Below are 21309 nucleotides of genomic sequence, written 5' to 3' on the forward strand. Positions count from 1 at the left end.
GCGAACAATTATACAGAGAAAAATCCTAGACCCGAAAGAAAGGAACTGAGGGGAAAAATGCTAAAGACTTTTTAAAACATAGAAAATTGGACTTTCAAACTGGGTAGGCATTGTTTTGGAAAGGCATTTTAAAATGCTGGAAGGATCTACTTGAATAATTGACTTTCCTTCTATAAATTGAATTAAAATTGGATTAAATAACTTGTTACATTTGAAACAATCCTGAAACCTAAACTGAGGGTGCCACCTGCTGATGAATGGAAAATATACCATACCCCTACAAGCCTGAGAAAGTTTCTGATAAGAGAAATAAACAATATTCATCTGGAGGACTGTGGTGATACTCAACTGTGGGAATAAGGAAGACTCTCAAGTAAAGTAAAGTGACTTCTGATTTTTGGAAAGCTTCTTGGACTATCTAAATGGAACTGATTGAATTATCCTGGAATATAAAGAACTATGAGTATTGTGCTTTCTGAGGAGCAACATTAGGCTTGAATATATTGTTTTTGGACTGTTGAGTAAGAGCGGGACTTACTAATATAAGACAAGATGCTCCATCAGAGGGAGATAAGTGAAATTTCAAAAGAAATGGCATTGATGTTGCAAAGCATTAAGGACACAAAGAATTACAGGGAGATAAAGAACTTATTGCATGGCATAAATTGGAAAATAGAAAATACCCTGCAACTGATAATGAAGACCAACAATTCCAGGAAAGAGAGGAGACAACAGAAAAAATGGAGGAAAAGATAGAACAGACAAACCAGCAAATAAAGCAAGAAGATGAGAAGGAGAAGATAAAAATAATAATGACTGGTGAAATAAACCAAGGGGAAAGTACTTTAAGAGATTTAAAAATAGAATTGGATAAGCAGGAAGATACTTTTGAAAGGGATATAGGGGCTTGGGTAGATACTATGGAGACCTGGCAGCAAAGGAGGATAGAGATGGGAGAAATGTTTAGACTGAACAGTTAAGATACAGATGTAGATAGAGACAACGATCCAAGAGTATGGGAGGCAAGCTAAAAAACGAATAAGAATTGAAGTATTAAAATGGACAAGAGATGATGGATAGAAAGGAAATATTTTTTTCTTTCTTTCTTTTTTAATATAATGATGGCCTGATTAAAAACTAGAATAGAGGTAGAAATAAGAATACACACACTTATATAAAGTAATAACTAGATGGAAAAATTAGAGATTGAAAGATGGTATTATTAAGTATGTTTAAATAATATGGTGATTGGCACTAGAATGGCACATTGAAACACTGAATAATTAAATAATAAAGGACTATATCTTAACATAAGCATGTGTACTAACACTAGGATTAGTAATGGTGGCCAGACTAGAAGTCAGAATAGAGGTAGAAATAAGAAATAGGGGGAATATTAGCACACATTTTTTTATATAATAGAATAAAAGCAATAACTAGAGGGAAAGATTAGATGTTGAAAGATGGCATTAAAATGGAACATTGAAATTTTGAATAACTACTTTAAAACAAACGCATATTAATACTAGGATTTCATAAGTAATGGCAAGACATTTCTGAAAAACATTGTTAAGAAAACTGGAGGGACTTGTCCAAGCAATGTCAGAGAATTGAACCGAAGGGGAAAAATTGGAAAGCAGTTCATGATGATGATGATGATGGTGAAGAGGAGGTGGAGGACTAATCTCTAATTGTTTTGCACTATTACCCTCAGGTGGCAGTGGGCCTGTTCAAGAGTTTACTGTTCCTGGTCATGTCTCCACTGCTACGATTCCTGGTCTTAAGCCTGGAGTAGATTATACCATCACTGTGTATGCTGTCACTGGGCGAGGGGACAGTCCTGCCAGTAGCAAACCTGTCAGCATAAATTACCGAATAGGTAAACCTGTTTTCTGTTTGGATTAAATAGACAAAGACACAGTCTATTGCCTTCATTTAATCTGTTATATGCTCAGAACGTTTTCTGTTTGCTCTGATCATTTGCAACATTGAAAATATTTACATTTTGCTTTTATGGTGTACTGAAATGTTTTGCAACAGTAAAAGGAAACATGTTTTTTATTTCTGAGTCTTTTGGATTAGATGAGGATGGTTAACAGTTGTTTTAATTTTTAAAAGTTTAGCTATCATTTGAAAGGATACAAAGAAATTGAAACAGGCACCTAAGAGAGATACAGACAAAGTAGAAAAAGCAACAAGGATGATAGGGGTTCCTAATGGTAAACTTTAGCAGAACCAGTTGCCAAGAAAGGTAATGAGTAAGGAAACACTATAAACCAAATTTAAAAAACTTGTAAATCAGAGCATCAGCTTTCCCTTGTTGATTTTTTTTAGTATCTGGAATTAGGATCAACAAGGTCTAATACATATTCCTGGTGCTTCCTAAGGAGAGACTTCCGTAAGAAGGAGTAGGTAAAAGGAAACTAACACCATTTGATTTAGAATGATGAAAGATCTCCAATAATTGCTACCACATTATTCTAAGCAGAATGAGAGCAATGTTAGGTGTAACTGAAATAAACTGTAAAAATGTACAAAGAAAGCATTAACTAAAAGAAAAGAAAAATTAGTATGTTAACCTTAATATTTTTAAAACAATGTTTAATAGTAGCAATAGATCTTAGGATGGAACCTCAACCTTTACAGAACTGCCATAATGGATCTGAAAAAGAACTGTATGAAGAACATTCGTTCTCTATATTAGCTTCCTGCATAATCTCTCATAGTGGGGCATCCTGAGTGTTTTAATATGGTAGGAAGATTCAATTGATACAACCAGGAATTAATACAAAGTAACAAGGTGCTATGTATTCCTTTGGTTGCCAGTTTTATTGAATAATTGCAGTAATAGTTTTGACTTCTAGTTCTCTGTTTTGAAATTGCAGTCTTGCATAATTTTGAATAAGCTTAATTTTATGCTTCACTGATTTCTTGTTATATTGAAATTGTGATTCTTAATCTGTTTTTTTGTGCTTCGCCAAGAGGCATCCTGACCAAAGGTGCTGGTGATGGTGGTGGTAATAACAATAATAACAATGTGATGTTAGGATTTCAGAAAATCGGAACCTGAAGGACAAAATCTAACATTGAAAGTTAAATTTTCATGCGCAGAGGTTGATACACCATCGCAGCTAGAAGTTACTGATGTTCAAGACAACAGCCTTACTGTGCAGTGGCAGCCTTCTTCTTCCCCAGTGACTGGTTATAGAGTGACAGCTTCCCCCAAGGATAACCGTAGCCCCACCAAAACTAGAGTTCTTTCTGCAGGTAAGCACAAAGAAATCACAGGAAGCAGGATGCAATCTGAGTATTTCAATGAAAGTAAGGAAACTAATTTTAATTTGACTCGTTTGCAAGTAGAATGGGGGATTATGATTGTCTATTATGTCTTTGGGAGGTTTTGCAGAAGAGAAGGAAATTGTGAAGACTTGGAAAGATGTGCTGAGATCTATGGAAAAACTGGCATCATACCATTAATACCACACGGTCCACCTAAGAAATGTTGAGATTGAATCTCAGTAAGCTTGGAGATCTTTCTGCTTTACTAGTTAGAGTGATTGTCAGAACTCTGGCTAGTCTGTAGAATACAGAAGCCACCACTTTGGAAACCTGTCACTTCTAAGCACATTGTTTTCTTTGTAGAGTTGAGCCAGATTTGTTTTCATGGGGAACTAAGAGCAATAAATTAAGAGGGATGACAAATGGAAGAAATTTCAAGTCAAAAAGGGATCAAGGGTGTGTTACTACCATGGAATTTTATTCCATGGCCATGGATTAATGAAGAACATTTACTTCTCTGCCTTCTGGTCACAGAATAGACCAGATTTTTTTTGTTATTGTTTGTGGAATCTCTTTTCAAGGAAAGGCTTGCTAGGGGAATTTACATGATTCTTTTCAGACCTGTTCTCTGGTTTATCTTGAGTTAGGCCATAAAATACAGCCTTAGCAACTGCTTTTAATTTTGGGTTCTTTACAGTTTGTAAATTTTGAGGAAATGCAAATATGAAATTGTTCACTCAATTCTCAATTAAATCAGCCATAACATGGGCTTCTGGGAAGTGAACAAGAATTTCTTGTGAGAGATATGACTTTCTCCTGCTTAAGAGAGAGAGCCAAGAATTAGAAAGCCATAGCCAATATTAAATATTTCATTTTTGGTGAAGGTACTTGTAATTGTACTTCAACAATATTTTTTTTTTTTTTTTGCTATCTTGATGAAGTGGTGAATTAGTAGCTTTGTTTGGGTGGGCTGTTTTGCAGTGTTGGGCAACATTCTGATAATGTTGCTGAGGGATTACTATTGGCTTTCCACAGAGTCCCATTTTATCCCTTATGTTCCACTATATTCCAAAGCCCCCTGATCCACTTCTGTTTAATGTGTAATGCTATGGAAGCATTTAATTCCTTGGATAGTTGCTTATGTTTGATAATGGAATAGATGAGTATGAATAAGCTAGAATTATGCCCTGAGACAAGAGAGATGTGCAATTGCTCATTAGAAAATTGGGTTAGATTTCTGAATTGTGGCAGTAGTAAGGAACATGCTTGCATATTATAGTTTGTTCCTGAGCTGGTCTGATTACAATGCAGTAAATGTAATTAGATGATATAATATGATCTATGTTGGACTATTTTTTAAGAATGTCTAAAAACTTCCATTGATGATGAATGTGGGAACCAGATAGATAAACAGAGAGTTAGACAAAAGATTACAGTGCTTTGCTGAAAAATATCTACTCTGCCCATTTTTTTCATAGTGCCATTGAAGGTGCTGAGTTTAACCTTTAAAAACCCAAAGCATCTCATACTTAATTGTTTGAGTGGCTGATTTCTCTCCTTGCTTCTCAAGATATCAAGATCTGCAAGTCAGTTCCTGTACTTTAAAAGTACTGTTTTTATACCTACCTGGAGACCAAAATTTACTGCAGAATATAATATTACTAAAACATTACTTACATTGGTCTATGGCCATAAAAGATTTGATTTGATTAAGATATTAAAGAACATTAAAAAGGAGAACTGGTAAAACAATAAAATGTAGTTGCTACATGGCACTGTAAATATAAAATCCTATATAATAATGCTTGGGAGAAGATAAATAGCTTGACAGCCACCCACTGTAATCTTAGCATGTCTCCTGTGGAATATAAAACGTGGCAGAATTCTTGAGTTATCACTGCCCCCAGTGTTAGAAGAAATGAGTATCTCTTTATACAGACATTTTGAATATTTTATAAAGATGTTAATAATTGTGTTATTAATTATGTCATAATCATTCTACTTTGCATTTTTGGAAATGATGATAGCTGTTTGGTTTGTTTGAACTCATAGCCTTTGATGATACACAGTCACATTGACCAGCATTTGAGAAAGCAATGCATTTTTCCTATCCAGTTTTAGTATACAAATTGTGGTGGTTTTGACTTAGTATATTATGGAAAATCAAGCAGATGTAGTTGATTCAATAAATCAATAAATTGCTTAGTATGAAGACTGTATCACAAGTAACAAATAATTTTTGAGTCTCTTTCTAGAAGATTTTAAAAGCAATTTATGTTAGGCATGGGGACCCATTATTTAAAGGAAAAAAAATGCCTTAACTATATTTGAAACTTGGAATACCAGCAGTTGCTACTATATAAGACTGGAGTCATATATTATATATAAGCAAACTTCTCTACATTGGGCATATTTTGAGATGTTGTTCTAAAACAGGAATAGTTGTTCCAACACCTGCTAAAAGAATGCTTGCCAAAAATGTAGGTCTTATTAATCATGTGATTTACATGTGATTAAACGATGACGTTTAATCTGATGACGATCTGTTTTTAAAAACACTGAAACACAATGGATACTGTTGAGGTAATTCCCCGTTAGGAGAATGAGCGCATACAGAGAGACGTATTGAGAGTAGTGTTTTGAATAATACACACACAGCACACAGATACACTGTACGGTAAATGTAGGTTTTTTTACTTTCAATAAAGGTTTTAGGCAAAGTTCAAAAACAAGCAGTCCAAAGTCATTCACAGGTAAGTCAGTCTTCAGTCCAGGGATAATCCAATAACAAAGTCCAGTGTCAAAAAACAGTCCAGTATCAGACTTACATCAAATCCATGAATATCAGACAATTAGAAAGAACGGCAAAACTCTCCAACAGAAGGAAACAGACTCACTGAGACTCACTAAGACAACCCGGGTTTCTGGCTCCATCTTATGGCTGTTTGAGAAACCACACCCAATTACACTTTTTTTGCATTTTCTTAAAGATACAGTATTAAAATGTCTATCCTGGTTTATATATTTCTAACCCAAATAGCTGTTAGGTGACTCATATTCCTAACAGATACCATGGACTATTTCTAGAGAAAAGTATTTCTGCATTTACATTGTCAAAATATTTGTGACATGTGAAATCTGTTAAAATTGTTTCTTTTTACTCTGAAACAGTTTCTATGCAAAATAATCCTATCCTAGGATTATTTAGAACTAGTTATCTTTCTTCTTGATGGGCAACTGAATAACTGAGACCATATATAAATATATTTTTATGTATTGCAGAACAAACCGAAGTCACAATTGATGAACTACAACCTACAATTGAGTATGTGGTTAGCGTCTATGCCCAAGGGCCAAATGGAGAAAGCAAGCCTTTGGTTGAGAAAGTTGTTACAAGTATGTAAATTCACATTTCCCACATTTCATAGTAGGAGAACAATGTCTGCACATACCTGAATATCTCGGGACATTATGTTTATTATCAAAATTTTTGAGAAAATGGCAAAAACTATACTTTTCTCATAGTTATGTCATGAAAAAGCTATTTTACTACATTTTTACCCACAAACTGCTTACACTAAAAACGAAAATTATAAGTCTCAGAAACATTAATTGGTAAATAATTTGGAAAAGATAATCTAACTGAAGAAAATCAATTCTTCTTTATGTACTATTTATTTACAATGCAACATTTTTTATTCTTTATTTGTCAAATTTAATATAGTTGTCCACTCCAATAGACTCTGGGCATATTACAAAACAAAATACTACTTTGGGTATAGATATATAGGTCATATATCTAACTTTTTTATTCCTCTCAGGAACTTGTGAGCAGCAAATAAGTAATAAAAGAGGCCTTTGCATTAGAAAATATGAAGAAATTTAAATCCAGGATTTAAAATAATTTTTTTAACCAAAATTTGCCTTTGTTTGACACAAAATCAAATCAAATAACCTGTTTGGGATTTAGTGCTACTCACACTGAAGCCGTCATCCCACAAATAAATAGGTATATGAGCAGTAGTAAGAGGCTGCAGTCTCACTCTCATTTAACTGGAAGTAAGCCCACTGAACAAAAGGAAACTTCTTTTCAAGGTAACAGTAAGATCAACCTGTAATCAATTAGCTGTGATGTTATAAGAGTCTTTATGTGATACTTCAGGAAGGAGAAAAATGAATTCTATTTCTTGATGTGTAAAAACAAGAATGCTTTGCATGCTTATAACAAGGGCGCTTTGTGCTACCCCAAATCTGCTTTGCGTCCTCCTCTGCTTAACCTTTCACCATTAATTTGCCTAACAGACATTGACCGTCCTAAAGGACTGGCATTCACTGCAGTGGATGTCGATTCCATCAAAATTGCTTGGGAAAGCCCACAGGGGCAAGTCACCGGATACAGGGTGACCTATTCAAGCCCTGAGGATGGAATCCAGGAACTATTCCCTGCTCCAGATGGTGAAGACGACACTGCGGAGCTGCATGGCCTCAGGCCGGGTTCTGAGTATACTGTTTACATTGTTGCCTTGCACAATGACTTGGAAAGCCTACCTTTGATTGGGACCCAGACCACAGGTATACAAGAAATAATGTCACCTGGTGGCCATGATAGCTGTTCCTTCTTGTGAAGGAATCCAATTGCAACTAATTATCTTTGAAGTACTTGGGGTATGCAGTGCTGAGGTATGGGATCGGAGCAACATAAATGAGTAATTATAAGGAGGATTAATAGAAGCAAAACATACTGTGCAACATTGGAGACATGGAAACACACACAAAATTCCACATCCATGCACAAACAAAAGAAAAATGTTTTAGTATCAGATATTTTTAACCCAAAGATAGATGCTGTTCCTTCTCTAACTTTGTACAGCTTCCCTTTTTCTGCAGCTGATATAATAACTCAGATATTATATATATGTAATATGTGTGTATATATAATATATTTCAGCTGTAGTATAGATTTGAGGGGCCATAGGTGGCGCAACAAGGATTAGATCTAGATTTATGACATTTGCGTGAACATTTTGTTTTAATTTTTTAAGTAGGAATTTCCTCTGGCTCAAATCCTGATCACAATAATTGAGAAAGGATTCTTTATATTCCCTTTTCTAAAACCAAATGTTATAGAACAGAACTATACAGTTGTTTTAGAAATCGTTTGGCATTTTGAAAACATTTTTGCTGTTTTCTCTCAAAATGGCTATCACTGTGAATTTTATTTAATTGTGACATTGATGATATGGTGACTGTGACCAGTCTCAAAACATTCATTTCCTAGGAAGAAAATGGGTGGGTTTCTTTGTACCTTCACCTTTAGTCTCTACTATATCAATTTACCTTGTCATTTTTGCAGCATGTATATGTCCATGTCCATGTCATGGCTCATTTGTTATTTTGCATTGTGGGACAATGTTTTTTAATTTCAAAAGAGATAAGCGTATTTTTGAAATTTACTGACCTATGTTCAATAGGAAAGATGGTTTAGACTAATTTTCTAGCTTTCATTTACAATGCATGAAAACTTTCAAAAAGCTGTTGTAATTGTAACAATAAAATGAAAATATTGAACTGATAGCAGTTAAAAGTCTTATATGGCTTTTTGTATTATTGAGTTCTTTCCATGTAATCTCAATTTGTAATTCTAAATTTAACAGCAATCCCACCTCCTACGAATCTGAAGTTTATTCAGGTTGCTCCAACAAGTCTCACACTAACTTGGACTGCACCAAATGTGAAGCTTACTGGATATCGAGTGAGAATAAATCCCAAGGAAAAGAATGGCCCAATGAAAGAAATTAACCTTGCTCCAGATAGCACATCTGCTGTTATCTCTGGACTAATGGTAATACTTTTTTATTATTGTTGTTGATTTGATATACTTGTTTTGCAGCAATTTAAAATATAGTGGGAGAAAAATATAACTTATGTACAGTTTTATTTAGTATTTATAAAATCAATTGGACTTGAAGATAATTATTTAGAAGACATAAATTAAACATGAACATTTTTCATCCTTGTTTCTCTTCATAATTAAAATTAATCTTTTAAGAAAAAGATTACCCATCTTTTAAGAGTTGTATAAATACATTTACATATGTAGCAAGTTGCATAGGGTAATTATCCAAGCCTGAGGTTTTTTTCTCTTTGTAAAACATCTAAGATACAGAAGGAGAAATAAGGATGGGTACCAGTATGGTGAAATAGGAGTTCCTTTTCCTGTTCTTCTCCATTTCAGGCCTTTCCCATAACTTTAAAATATTTGAAGCAATTTTTGAAGACCAAGAGATTGCAGTAGGAGATACAGTTTTCTTCCCTCCTAGTCCATTAATAGAAGCCATATCCATGTTAGGCTTGGGTATTAATGTTTGGGCTGTTGGAGCAAAAGAAGAGAACCACTTGGTTGGGGGGGGGGAATCCTCACCACCACCCCCTTTAGACATGAATACAGCAGATACACAGTCATGTTAGGAACTGAGGTTCTTTACTAAAATGGCTTGTGTGTTCTTTGAAGGATGCAAATTTCCTAACTTCACATGTTTTTTTTTAATGTCTAGGTGGCAACTAAATATGAAGTTAGTGTCTATGCTCTGAAGGACTCTTTGACCAGCAGACCTACCCAAGGTGTAGTTAATACTCTGGAAAGTAAGTGATCCCACATAATCAAAATTGTCATAAATCACTGAGTTGAAAGGCTAAACACTGTGTGGCTTTTTAGGCCAGAAGTACAAAGAAAGGACCATTGTCAAAATACATACGGTCGTTTTCCATCTTTGACATAACAAAATTGTATGTCATTCAGTAAAGTTAAAATTCAAGACAGATAAAGGAAATGCCACTTCACACAGCACATAACTAAATTTCTACAAGATATGGTATGATTGGCTTTGAAGATGTTGAAAGGGGATTCGACAAATAAATGAGGTCTCTATGTGTTTATCAATGGCTAAGGAGGTTGGCTGTGCACTACCTTGATATTCAGAGACACTGAAATATAGTCATGTAGGGTTCTTAGTGTGATATGACTATTTTTCTCATATTCTTCTACAGGCTTCTATGTAGTCATTTTGTTATGCACTATGAGATAGTGGACCAATAAGATTACTGTTGCATTCTTGTGAAATTGCCAAGAAAAAAATGTTCCTAATATTCCTGAATTGCTATCCTGGTTTCCCCTTTCGTTCTTGGGCAATTTCAGTCACTGTGAATAGGAGAGGAGAGATCCAGCCCTCAACTCCTGTTGTGTGGGATGGATTCTCTCTTCTCCTGTTTAACATCTATGTGAAGCTACTGGCTGAGATGATCCAATCATTTGGGATGAGGTATAATCAATATACAGATGATACCTAGCTATAGATCTCCACCCAGACACATTGAATGATGCTGTGGATATCCTATACTATCTGGAGGCTATAGGGGGCTGGACGAGATGCAGTGGGCTCCGACTCATTCCAAGCAAGACAGACTGGCTTTGGTTATTTAGTTCTCCTGGGAACAAGGTTCTTCCATCTTTGCTACTGAATGAGGTAGAACTGCCTTAGACAGTCTTTGCACGCAATCTGGGGGTCCTCTCAGACTTGTGGCTTCTGCTTGAAAAGCAAATGGCAGCTTTGAGAGGAGGGCCTTTGCACACCTTCAGATTGTGTGTCAGTTGTGCCCTATTCCTGATCTGGGGGGCTTTGTTCATCACTCATGCCATTGTTACCTCTCATTTGGATTATTGTAATGAGTTCTGCATGGGGCTGCCATTGAAAAGCATTTGAGGTTGTTACAAAATCTGGCTGCACAGTTAATGATGGCTATTACACAATACATGTAACAGCACTACTTTGGGAACTACTCCGTTGTATTTCCAGATGCAATTCAAGGTGCTGATTGTCAGCATGGTGGAGGATGGTTTGTCATCCAGAATCGATTGGATTGAACATAGAACATAGATTCTATCTATTGAATATTGAATCTATTAATTGAGATTGGCAGTTATATAAAATCAGTCAATGGACTGTAGACTGCAATTTATTTTAATATATTTTTCTCTGAAACTTCTAAGCTCATTGTGACCATTATATTAATGATGGACATTCTATCTTTTTGGTAGATGTTAGTGCTCCCCGTAGGGCTCGTGTCACAGATGTCACGGAGCGAACCATCACAATTACCTGGCGCACCAAGACAGAGGCAATCACAGGTTTCCAGATAGATGCCATCCCTGCAGGTGGTCAGAATCCAATTCAAAGAACAATTGGTCCTGATGCTAGAACCTACACCATTACTGGTATGTGAGCATCATTTCTATACCCTGAAAAGTTCAATGATGATAACTTTGCAGGAAGGAAGAGAAATGTATTGTTTAAGGATATCATGCAGAATAAAACTAAATCAAACTCCGTTAACTTTCTAGCACTTAAACCTTAACTAGGGTATTTTGTCCATTTTTTATTACCCTGTTTAGAACACTATAAGCAGCTGGGCAGCTCCAGGGAGAATTCAGAAAACATTGATTTTGCTACAGCTGAAGGACCAAGTTTTGTAGGGTTAGGGTTATAATTTTTCAGAGCTCATTTTTTCAGAGCTCCCTGTCCTGAGTTGCAAATATTAAGAGTCACATTTCCTATGTGTGTTTAATAAATTAATTTCCCCCATCAAATAACCATGCAATAAGTAGGAGAAAAGCAATCATTGGTGGGATTTTCTTTTCTGTGCAACTTCTAAAGATCCAAAACAGTTTGGCTCCCCTTTGGGATATCTTGTCTTTTGTGATTGTGGAAATTCAGGTTTTAGAACTTCCCTGCTTGTTCATTTCTTTCTTGTCATCATATCTTCTGTCCTGGGCCCCCAGGTGATCATTATAATCTGGTTCGATTTTCGATTCCCTCAGTTTCCTTAGTGCCCTTAGTTATTGTTTCTTCATTGTTTGCAGAATGATTTCAGAATTGTGCAGGGATTTGGAAGACAGATATCTCTAATACAGTCAAAAGAAAGCAACAGAGTTACCTCAGTTTTTCTACTCTAGGGCTTGTGAACTGAATTTCTTTAGCTCCTTTGCTACCTATTTTTAATGAATGTTAGCATGTAGGCTTCCTCCAACCAGAACATTCTATAAGCACCAATAATTTCTTTTTAATACTTTGTTTTGATTTACAGGCTTGCAACCTGGCACTGATTACAAGATTTTTATCTATGCACTGAATGAGAATGCTCGCAGTTCCCCGGCAGAGCTTGATGCTTCCACTGGTAATGATACTGAGTAAAAATCCCCATGAGCTGAATATAGGGCTTTGTTCTTTGATCTTTGTTCTTTACAATTCTCTGTGACTAGTTTCTGTCTCCACTCACCTGAGAATGGGATAAAACACATGACAGTGACTGAAATACATGGAAATTGTAATAACTAATATTTATTTAAATGGTTTTGCTCCTTAGCCATTGATGCACCTTCCAATCTGCGCTTCCTCACAACTACAAGCAACTCCTTGTTGATCAGTTGGCAGCCACCACGGACCAAAATAACAGGCTACATAATCAAATATGAGCAAGTTGGTGGCCCAACCCGGGAGTTATTTCCTCGTCCTCATCCTGGTATTACTGAGGCCACTATCACAGGTATGAACTTTTCATAATGAAACTCATTGACGCTGCACTGGAACATCAAACAGTATTGAGGAAAGATAATTTGGCAGCATTTAGAATCTCTGCAGTTGTAGGGAATAACAATGAGTTTGAAATTTCAGTTATAATATTGAGTTAGACAACTGGCAAAAGTTATGGGAAAGAAATAGAAAATCAACATTGCTAACTTCATATAAGGAGAACCAATATAAAATGTTTTACAGATGGCATCTTCCTCCAACTAGATTGGCCAAAATTAGTAAAAGTATATCACCACATTGTTGAAAATGTAACATGGAGATAGGGACCTATTATCATATGTGGTGGAAATGTATAAAAGCAAAAAAATACTGGTGGAAAATAAAGGTTTGGATAGAAGAGATGGTTAACCAGAAAGTAGAGTTCAGACCAGAAACGTTCTTACTGGGAATTATTAATGAGAAATACAGTAAAGGAGCAATATATTTAATGATACATATAATAACAGCTGAAAGATTGGTGCATTCCCAAAACTGGAAGAATGAAGATACCCCTTCAGAAAGTGAAATAATAAGGAAAATATTAGTCTGTGCAGAGATGGACAGACTAACTTTAGAAATCAAAGATAAGAGTGAGACAGAGTATTATGAAGTCTGGAGTAAAATGTATCAATGGCTAGAATCAAGGAAAAAGAAAGAAAGGGTTGATGCTTTATAGGAATGAAAGTTAAAGTTTTGTAAACCAAAGAGAATGGAATATAATGGACAAATATGAGATTATATGAATGCATGAGTATAAAAGACGGTTGTAAATATGTATATAATTATATATAAATGTAAATAGAAATAACAGATAACAGATAATCAGAGTTGGAAGGGATCTTATAGGTGATCTAGTCCAGCCCCCCGCCCAAGTGGGAGACCCTACACCATTTCTGACAAATGGCAGTCCAATCTCTTACTGAAAGTCTCAAGTGATGATGCTCCCACAACTTCCGAGGGCAATATAATATAATAATATGCAGCTAGTCCTATACTAATAACATAAGGGAAAAAGGAAATTAACTGTTATGTGTATCTCTATTCTATAGCTTGTATGGTCAAAATGATGGCCAAGAAAGTTGCACCGTTTTTAATGTTTATTCAATAAAATTTATTTTTGAAAAAAACCAATGAGCCTTTGGAACTGCTATTAACTGCTGGAGTACAAGGAATAGCAATGGGTTTACAGGCAAAGTTTTTTTCAGCTGCGCTTTAAGATTGTGAGGATTGAACTCGGAATCTTTTTGCTTCTAAATATTATGAAGCTGTTTTAAAAAGTCTAGTCAAATTGGAACTGGTGTATTGTGTAGTAACAATACATTATTGGGACATGAAGTAAAGCATTGCTTTTCAAAAGTAGGATGTGTTCTCTACCTAGTGACTTAATGATTTTTGAAGGCAAGTGTAGATTTTGATCCCATCCTAACATGTTTTCCATTTATAACTGATCCTTCTTGTCTTAAATCTGAAGTAGAATAGTCCACATGGGTACTTATTGCATCATAAGCTATCACGGAGATTGAAGGCAGATGATAATTTGGTGTTTTTTTTAAATGATTTGTAATGCTGATGTCACTTATAATGCTATAACATTGTATACCACCAACATAAAATGCTTTTGAAAAATGTAACATATATTACACAAAAGTAATAAAAGATAAAGCAATAAAGCCACAGAAACAGATAAAATCCTCATAAACTTATAGTTTAGTTATTAAAAACTGAGCAGGCTTTGCCTTTCTGAACATCCTAAATCCTGAACTGGATGCAGTGTCCTTTTAAATTTTTCTTCCATCAGGTCTGGAACCAGGGACAGAATATATCATTTATATAACTGCTGTAAAGAACAATCAGAAGAGTGAACCATTGATTGGAAGGAAAAAAACAGGTACCTTTAGCTTAGATTTCATTCCTGTGCCTTCATATAAATCCTATGCAATTCAGTGAGAAATATTTCTTGAGTAAACATACGTAGCATTGCATGGTCAAATCAATCTCAAAAGAAAAGCTAAAAAGTACTTACTTTTGAATTATTTGATAATGTTAATATAAGGCAGTTAATTGTTACTATTTCATTGGCCACAGTCAGTTATATATTTGAAGATAAGTGAGTATACTTTTGTAACTTACATAAACATTGTTTATGACCTCTCATTACTTAATGTTGATGTATGCAATAGAATTCTAACTTACTATCATTTCATGAATGATAAAGTTAACCTTTCTTTCTGCTGAATTTTCTTTGACAATGATTAAATTAAAGTACTGTTTAGCCTCTGAATTTGGCAGAAGTATTCCAGATAAACTGCTCTAGTTCACTTCAGATGTCCACATCCAGTTGAATAACTTTCTCTATCATTATCATGCAAGATGAAGGACTTTTTTGATTGCTAACATCTCAAAAACACACTACTTGCACCCCAAATGGCCTGCAAAACCAGCCTTTCTTACTATGACATCAAATCCCCTGAAAATGATTTTTATTTTTTATTTAAAAAAACCATTCCACTATTTAAAAAATTGATCACTTCTGCTCTACTAATTTATTCAGAATGAAAATTCTCTCTGCTCAAGAGCATTTAATTCCAAGTAAACAGATAATTTTATATTGTAGTATTGAAGTAGATTTCAGCTACAGTTTAATACTTCCTTATTTCCATCAACTCAGTAAAAGGGGATAATTTGGTTTGAATTATTGCTTCCAGTGGGTTAAAACTCTCTCTTGCTCTCTCTGTTTCATTATTTTAGTGCTTTCATTAGATCTAAATCAGCTATATTTTATGAAAAATAGTGATTTATAACAAATAACAAATGAAACTATGCATTTATTGGTGAAAGAAAACTGCCGTTTTACCTATGATCTCATAACTAAAGGGCAGAAAGTAGATCCATAAAAGTCTTATGAATAATTTGTTGGCTCTCCAGTTGAAACTGTAGATTCAATGTTGAAGCATAGATGGGAATCCAAGGGTTGACATTTTAGGAGAACTGATTTTGTAAGTATGTAAATATGTGTAATGCAATATATAATATTTCTCCCTTAAGAATCTTTTTTGAAAGCAATATAGCAGTAAAGGTGGTTAAGGTGTTAATTTCATTTATTTATAAATATAGCAGTAATTCAGTAGTTTGGCAAATGGGACTTTTGCTTTTTATGGATCTTTCAAGAAGTTCTTTGGTTGTCATTCTAACTTGGCTTTAGTTCCAAATTACAATGCTTTCTTTCGCCTTTTGATTCAAGTGCTATGGGAGTAATTTAACCAGGCTTTGCAGAATAATATTGCTTTTTTGAGAAGATTGCTAACATTTAATTGCTTGAATTAAGATATTATGGGGCAGATTTCCTCCATCTCAAATGGAACCCTTGCTGGAGCCTTCAGCACCTGGCTTTCATTGCTTCTAACCTTTCTTTGGCTAGATGAGCTTCCCCGGCTGGTAACTCCACCACATCCTGGTGAAAGGGTGACAGAGATATTGGATGTGCCTTCTGTTCTGGAGAATGTACCTTACCTCACAAACAACCCCTATGACAATGGAAATGGTATCCCAATTCCAGGTTCTTCTGGTCAGCAATCCATCCTGAGCAACCCAGGTCAACAAGTCATTGTGGAAGAATTTGGGTCTCGAACCCCCACAACTCCAGCAACTCCAGGAGGGGCTAAACCAAACAAAGAAGAACAGCCAGTGGTGGTGATCCATCATCCCATTCAAGTTCCTGATGTTGACAAACCTTCTTATCATCATACCCTTCTATCCAAGGATAATTACACAAGGCCCCAGGAAGCACTTTCTCAGACAACTATTTCATGGACACCTTATACAGATAGCTCTGAATACATTATCTCTTGCCAGCCTGTTAGTGCTGAAGAAGAACCTACTGAGGTAACTTAGATAAATTGTTAGTGATGAAACAATGTGCCCATATTGCTTTTACTTTAATAATAGTTTCTGTATAAGATCTACTAAATAAGCTGAACCAATTGTGTTGCTTTGTGTCCACTTAGGGCAACAATGAAATTTGCATATGTTGAAGTTATCATTTAAGAATGAGGATTTAAGAAGAAAAGCAGTAGTGCTGCCTGTGGTTGAGGATTAAAGTGTCTCTTAAGAAGAGAGTACCAAGTCTAAGAAACCACAATCCAGTGTGGGTTGAAGTCTCTTTAGGAGGCCAGAAATGGCTAGATTGGAAGACCAATACCTCTAAGAATGGAATCAGACCCCCCAAAAAATCTGAAATAGGGATTTTTATAGAACAACTTCACATGGAAACTATTCACAGCAGAGTTTGGAAGAGAGATGAATAGGAAAGCCACATAAATCTGGTCAGAAATCTGTATTTTAGAGGCTAGAATGGAAAGAGCTAGAAATAGGAAGGAAGTGAGTTGATCGCTGCATTTGCACAGCACAGGTAAGAGAATTATTCCCCACCTGTTTAATTGTCTTCCTGCTGAGACAGTGACAATTACAACTTGCTGACCACTTTTGCAGAAGCTCCAGGGGTCACCTTTAGGGCCTTTGCACTTCCTGTTGTAAATCTGTCCTCTAAATAATAGCATTTGTTCGATCACCATGCTGACTAACAATAACTGGATTAAAAGATTAAAATATAACAAAAAAGAAGAATATATGGTCAAACAATAAAGCAATGCAATGAAAAAAGGTGAGCTAATTAATTGAACATAAGTGAAAAATAATTACTAATATTAGAGAGAATAGGCTTTAAATAGAAAAGTAGCCGATAAGAGCAAGATTAGCATAAAATTTGCTTAAGATTGAGCTCTGGTGGCTACATAAGCAGGACTATGTAATTTTCTTAGCAAAAAAATGTCAAAGTAGCTTCCTCTAAAGTTTGTTCAATTTCTCAGTTTAATTTGGAGATGTGTATCACCTGATAGTCTCCTATCTACAGTATGTATAAACTAGGACTGCCCTTCTGAATTCATCCAAAGTCTGCTGAGTGCTGCCACCTCAGTAGAGCTTGTATCCGAGTAAACACTTTTAGGTGCAAAACAATAAGCTGCCAGTCAAAGCATGGTTACATCAAAGGAAATCCTACTAAAATTAACAAGAGTTGTGAATAAAGAAGGCTAAAGTTATATTCCAGAGTAGATTTCTGTTGTCTAAAAAGGCATACAGAGGTAGGGAAATAGAGTAATTGCTCACACTAAAGATAATAAGAAAGTTAGTTAAAGGTTATAATATAAATCATTTCTCCTGTTTTTTTTGTTTTGTTTTTGCTAAATGGCTCAGTACCCGAAAAAAGTGTAAGAACCAGTTTTCTATATGGCTAGAAAGCACAAAAGTTTTAAAAACTGTTTTAAACAACATTTTCTCAAACCACAGATCAAAGTTCCTGGCGTGTATTCTAGTGCTACTCTTACGGGTCTTACTCGGGGGGCAACCTACAACATCATAGTAGAAGCAGTTAAAAATCAGAGAAGACACAGAGTTCTTGAAGAGATGGTCACCGTGGGCAATGATGGTGAGTGAAAATGAGAACATTCTACTTTTATGACTTTTATGTTTATGCTAATTTTATTTCACAGTGGTATTTTTTTGACTGTTTACTAGTTGATAGAGAGGTGCGGTGGCTCAGTGGCTTGAAAGACGCCAGAGAAGGTCTGTTCCAACAGTTCAAGTCCTACCACCGTGTGACAAAGTGAGCTCTTGTCACTTGCCCCAGCACTTGCCAATCTAGCAGTTTGAAAACATATACATGCAAGTAGATAAGCAGGTACCACTTTGATGGGAAGGTAACAGTGCTTCATGTTTTGCCACACCCTGGCCTAGAAATGGAAATGTGCACTGGCCCCTAAAGTCAGCTACGATTAGCAGAATGAAACCTGCAGGGACTCCTTTTTTTAATCTTTTACTAGCTGATGATTGCACTAATTTCATGTTATCTTCATAGTCCTTTAGAGAGAGCACACATGAGCCCTCTTTTTTTTGGCCTTATATACACACACACATAGTCTTGTTTACTTGTACAGCAGCTCCATAAAAGGAATCTAGTCTGAGGGGGGGAAATGGGAATGCTTCTTGTCTTACTCCAGGATCCTAATCACCATAGCTCTTCAGTTCCCTATTAGGCTAGTTAAAACAACCTGTTCGGAATACTTTGTTTTTCCTTGATTACCAGCCAATATTTGCGGTTGCTGTTTCATTTGCAGATGGGAGTGCTCACGCAACTGAAATTTTTTCTCCGTTAAAAAAAGCTCATTAAGAAAAATAATGTATTTAAAGGGAAAAGTCTTAATGATAAGAAGGATCCTTATGCCCAGTCTGAAATGATATGATACTGAACACTACAACCTCTTCATAGCTGGTCTGAGTGTCTAAAAAAGGCAGAAATCCACAGTCTAAATTCTTCCTATAACACTGAATGCTCCTCTTGGCATTTGCCTTAGCTAACAGCAGTTTCCCAAGATGTCTCCTGGGAGTCTTAATCTAGAACAGGGGTGTTAAACTCAAGGCCTGCAGGCCAGACCCGGCCTGCGGGGTGCTTAAATCTGGCCCGTGGGCCATCCTGGAAATTAAAAGGACTGGCCCGTGGTGCCTCTGGCAGCCCAAACTGGGGGGGGGGGCTGTGTGGCCCTTGCATGGCCTGTTTTCAGCCTGGACAGCCTCCTGCAGCATTTTGCTGGCCAAAACGGGGTGCAGGGGGCCTCATGCAGCACTCTGCCAGCAAAAATGGGGCATGCCCCGCAAAGTGCTGCAGGAGGTTGTGTAGACTGTGAACGGGCCACGTGGGGTTGCGCGTGGCCCCCCGTGCCCCATTTTGGCTGGCAGAGTGCTGCAGGAGGACCTCTGTCCTGTTTCCCCACCTCCATCCCCACCCCTGGCCCAGCCTGCAGAGGAGAACTACAATGTTGATCCGGCGCTCAAAGAAATCCAGTTTGATTTAATCTCAATCTAGAAGGTTGGAATATTTTGCATGTACAGGAATACACACTGACTATGGGTGCTTTTCTTCCTGTAGCCTTGGCATGTGGGACTTGAATTCTGCTTCTTTCCATAGATTCTCTTTTAAGAATTGCAAAGGTCATAGAAACTTTCCATATGAGACACAGAGCATTAGGGAATATAACTGCATACAATGAGAGCATGTACAGTCAGTTAAGAAAGGATGTCTCCGTTGGGGAGTCTTGGATACAAGCAAGAATAATGAACATTCAGATTAGGGCAGGTCTCCATGTTCTCCCTTTCCCATGTCCCTCTATAGAAGAAGGCATTTTTTTTTCTGAGATGCAGGTTGATGATCTCTCTTTTTTCCTCTACACAGAGATGGGATTGTGCAAAGATGGGGAAGCTGAGCTACTGATAGCTGGCTTGTTAGACTATTTGAAGGGAACAGTTAGTCCTTTGGCCAGTTCAGTTCCCCTTTCTGTGTTACAATCTGAACCTCTAATCCATGAATGTGCATTTCAGTTCTTTCAATATGCTGCCTTTTACAGTGGGAAGTACTGATTTCTTTTGGAAATAATAAGGGAAACTGAATGAGAATTCCATGCCATGTAATTATGATGAGGCATCTGTTATAAGGAGTGTAGAGAGGATTCATCATTACCTGCAGAATGTAGGGAAGGAAGAACTTAAGATTTAACAATGTTTTATTTACTTTGCTTTCCAGTTTCTGGAAGATTACCCACTGATGATGTATGTTATGATACCTTCACTGGTTCTTTTTATTCCATTGGGGATGAGTGGGAAAGGATGTCTGAAACAGGATTCAAATTGTGGTGTCAGTGTTTAGGTCTTGGTAGTGGACATTTCAGATGTGATTCTTCAAGTGAGTACCTTCTTGTACATCTCTTTTTCTAATAGTTAAGACATACTGAATTCTTAAGTATTAATTTAAATCTTTCTACACCAGAGTAATGCCCATATTGTAATGTTCATAAGTTCCCCCTTTTTTGTAGTCTACTTTGTCATTTACCTTGAAATTACTTCGTTACAAATTTGTATTCCTGTATTTGGTCTTATTAGTGACTCATTATTACTGGCGATTAACAAGAGTTATTTTGAAAGCATGGTTCTTGGTTGGCATGTAGCAGTTAATCAGAAATATGGAAAATAAAGCTCAGATTATTCAGGAATAATCATGAATCCAGGAACAGAGAATGTACAAACATGGTTCAACTTGCATGCTGAATATCAGGATTATGACTTTTTAAAGGTATAGAGCCTGGGATAGGGAGAATGACTTAAGGTTCTAATCCTTCACTGGGTGAATTTTGAGCCAATCATTGTCCTGTCACTCAACCTATCCATTCACATCTGTCACATGCAATTCCATCAACATAATGATTTTATCAGAACTCTCAGATTATGTTGTGGCTCTTGAGAGTACTATGGTCCTAACCAGAAAATTACCTCTGTCTAATTATGATTTAGTCTCAACGTA

General features: G+C 36.2%; 1 protein-coding gene across 4 annotated transcripts in view; it reads left to right on the plus strand.

Annotated features, from left to right (window-relative positions):
• Positions 1-21309, plus strand: part of FN1 (fibronectin 1) — a 90870-nt gene that overhangs the window by 63220 nt on the left and 6341 nt on the right. For 2 of the 4 annotated variants that reach the window (XM_026673150.2, XM_087949408.1), the window contains exons 30-41: positions 1715-1879; positions 3112-3267; positions 6562-6675; positions 8934-9121; positions 9834-9921; positions 11375-11551; positions 12421-12510; positions 12700-12879; positions 14704-14793; positions 16324-16787; positions 18249-18387; positions 20536-20694. In XM_026673150.2, coding sequence (XP_026528935.1) covers positions 1715-1879; positions 3112-3267; positions 6562-6675; positions 8934-9121; positions 9834-9921; positions 11375-11551; positions 12421-12510; positions 12700-12879; positions 14704-14793; positions 16324-16787; positions 18249-18387; positions 20536-20694 — 2010 coding nt within the window. Of the gene's footprint in view, positions 1-1714; positions 1880-3111; positions 3268-6561; positions 6676-7581; positions 7852-8933; positions 9122-9833; positions 9922-11374; positions 11552-12420; positions 12511-12699; positions 12880-14703; positions 14794-16323; positions 16788-18248; positions 18388-20535; positions 20695-21309 lie in introns of all 4 variants that reach the window. The other 2 variants (XM_087949409.1, XM_026673151.2) reach the window with 2 other exon arrangements.

This window comes from Notechis scutatus, chromosome 1, assembly GCF_049901735.1.
Source record: "Notechis scutatus isolate UNSWTSFEM ecotype Mainland chromosome 1, rNotScu1.2, whole genome shotgun sequence".
Classification (NCBI taxonomy): Eukaryota; Metazoa; Chordata; class Lepidosauria; order Squamata; family Elapidae; genus Notechis; species Notechis scutatus.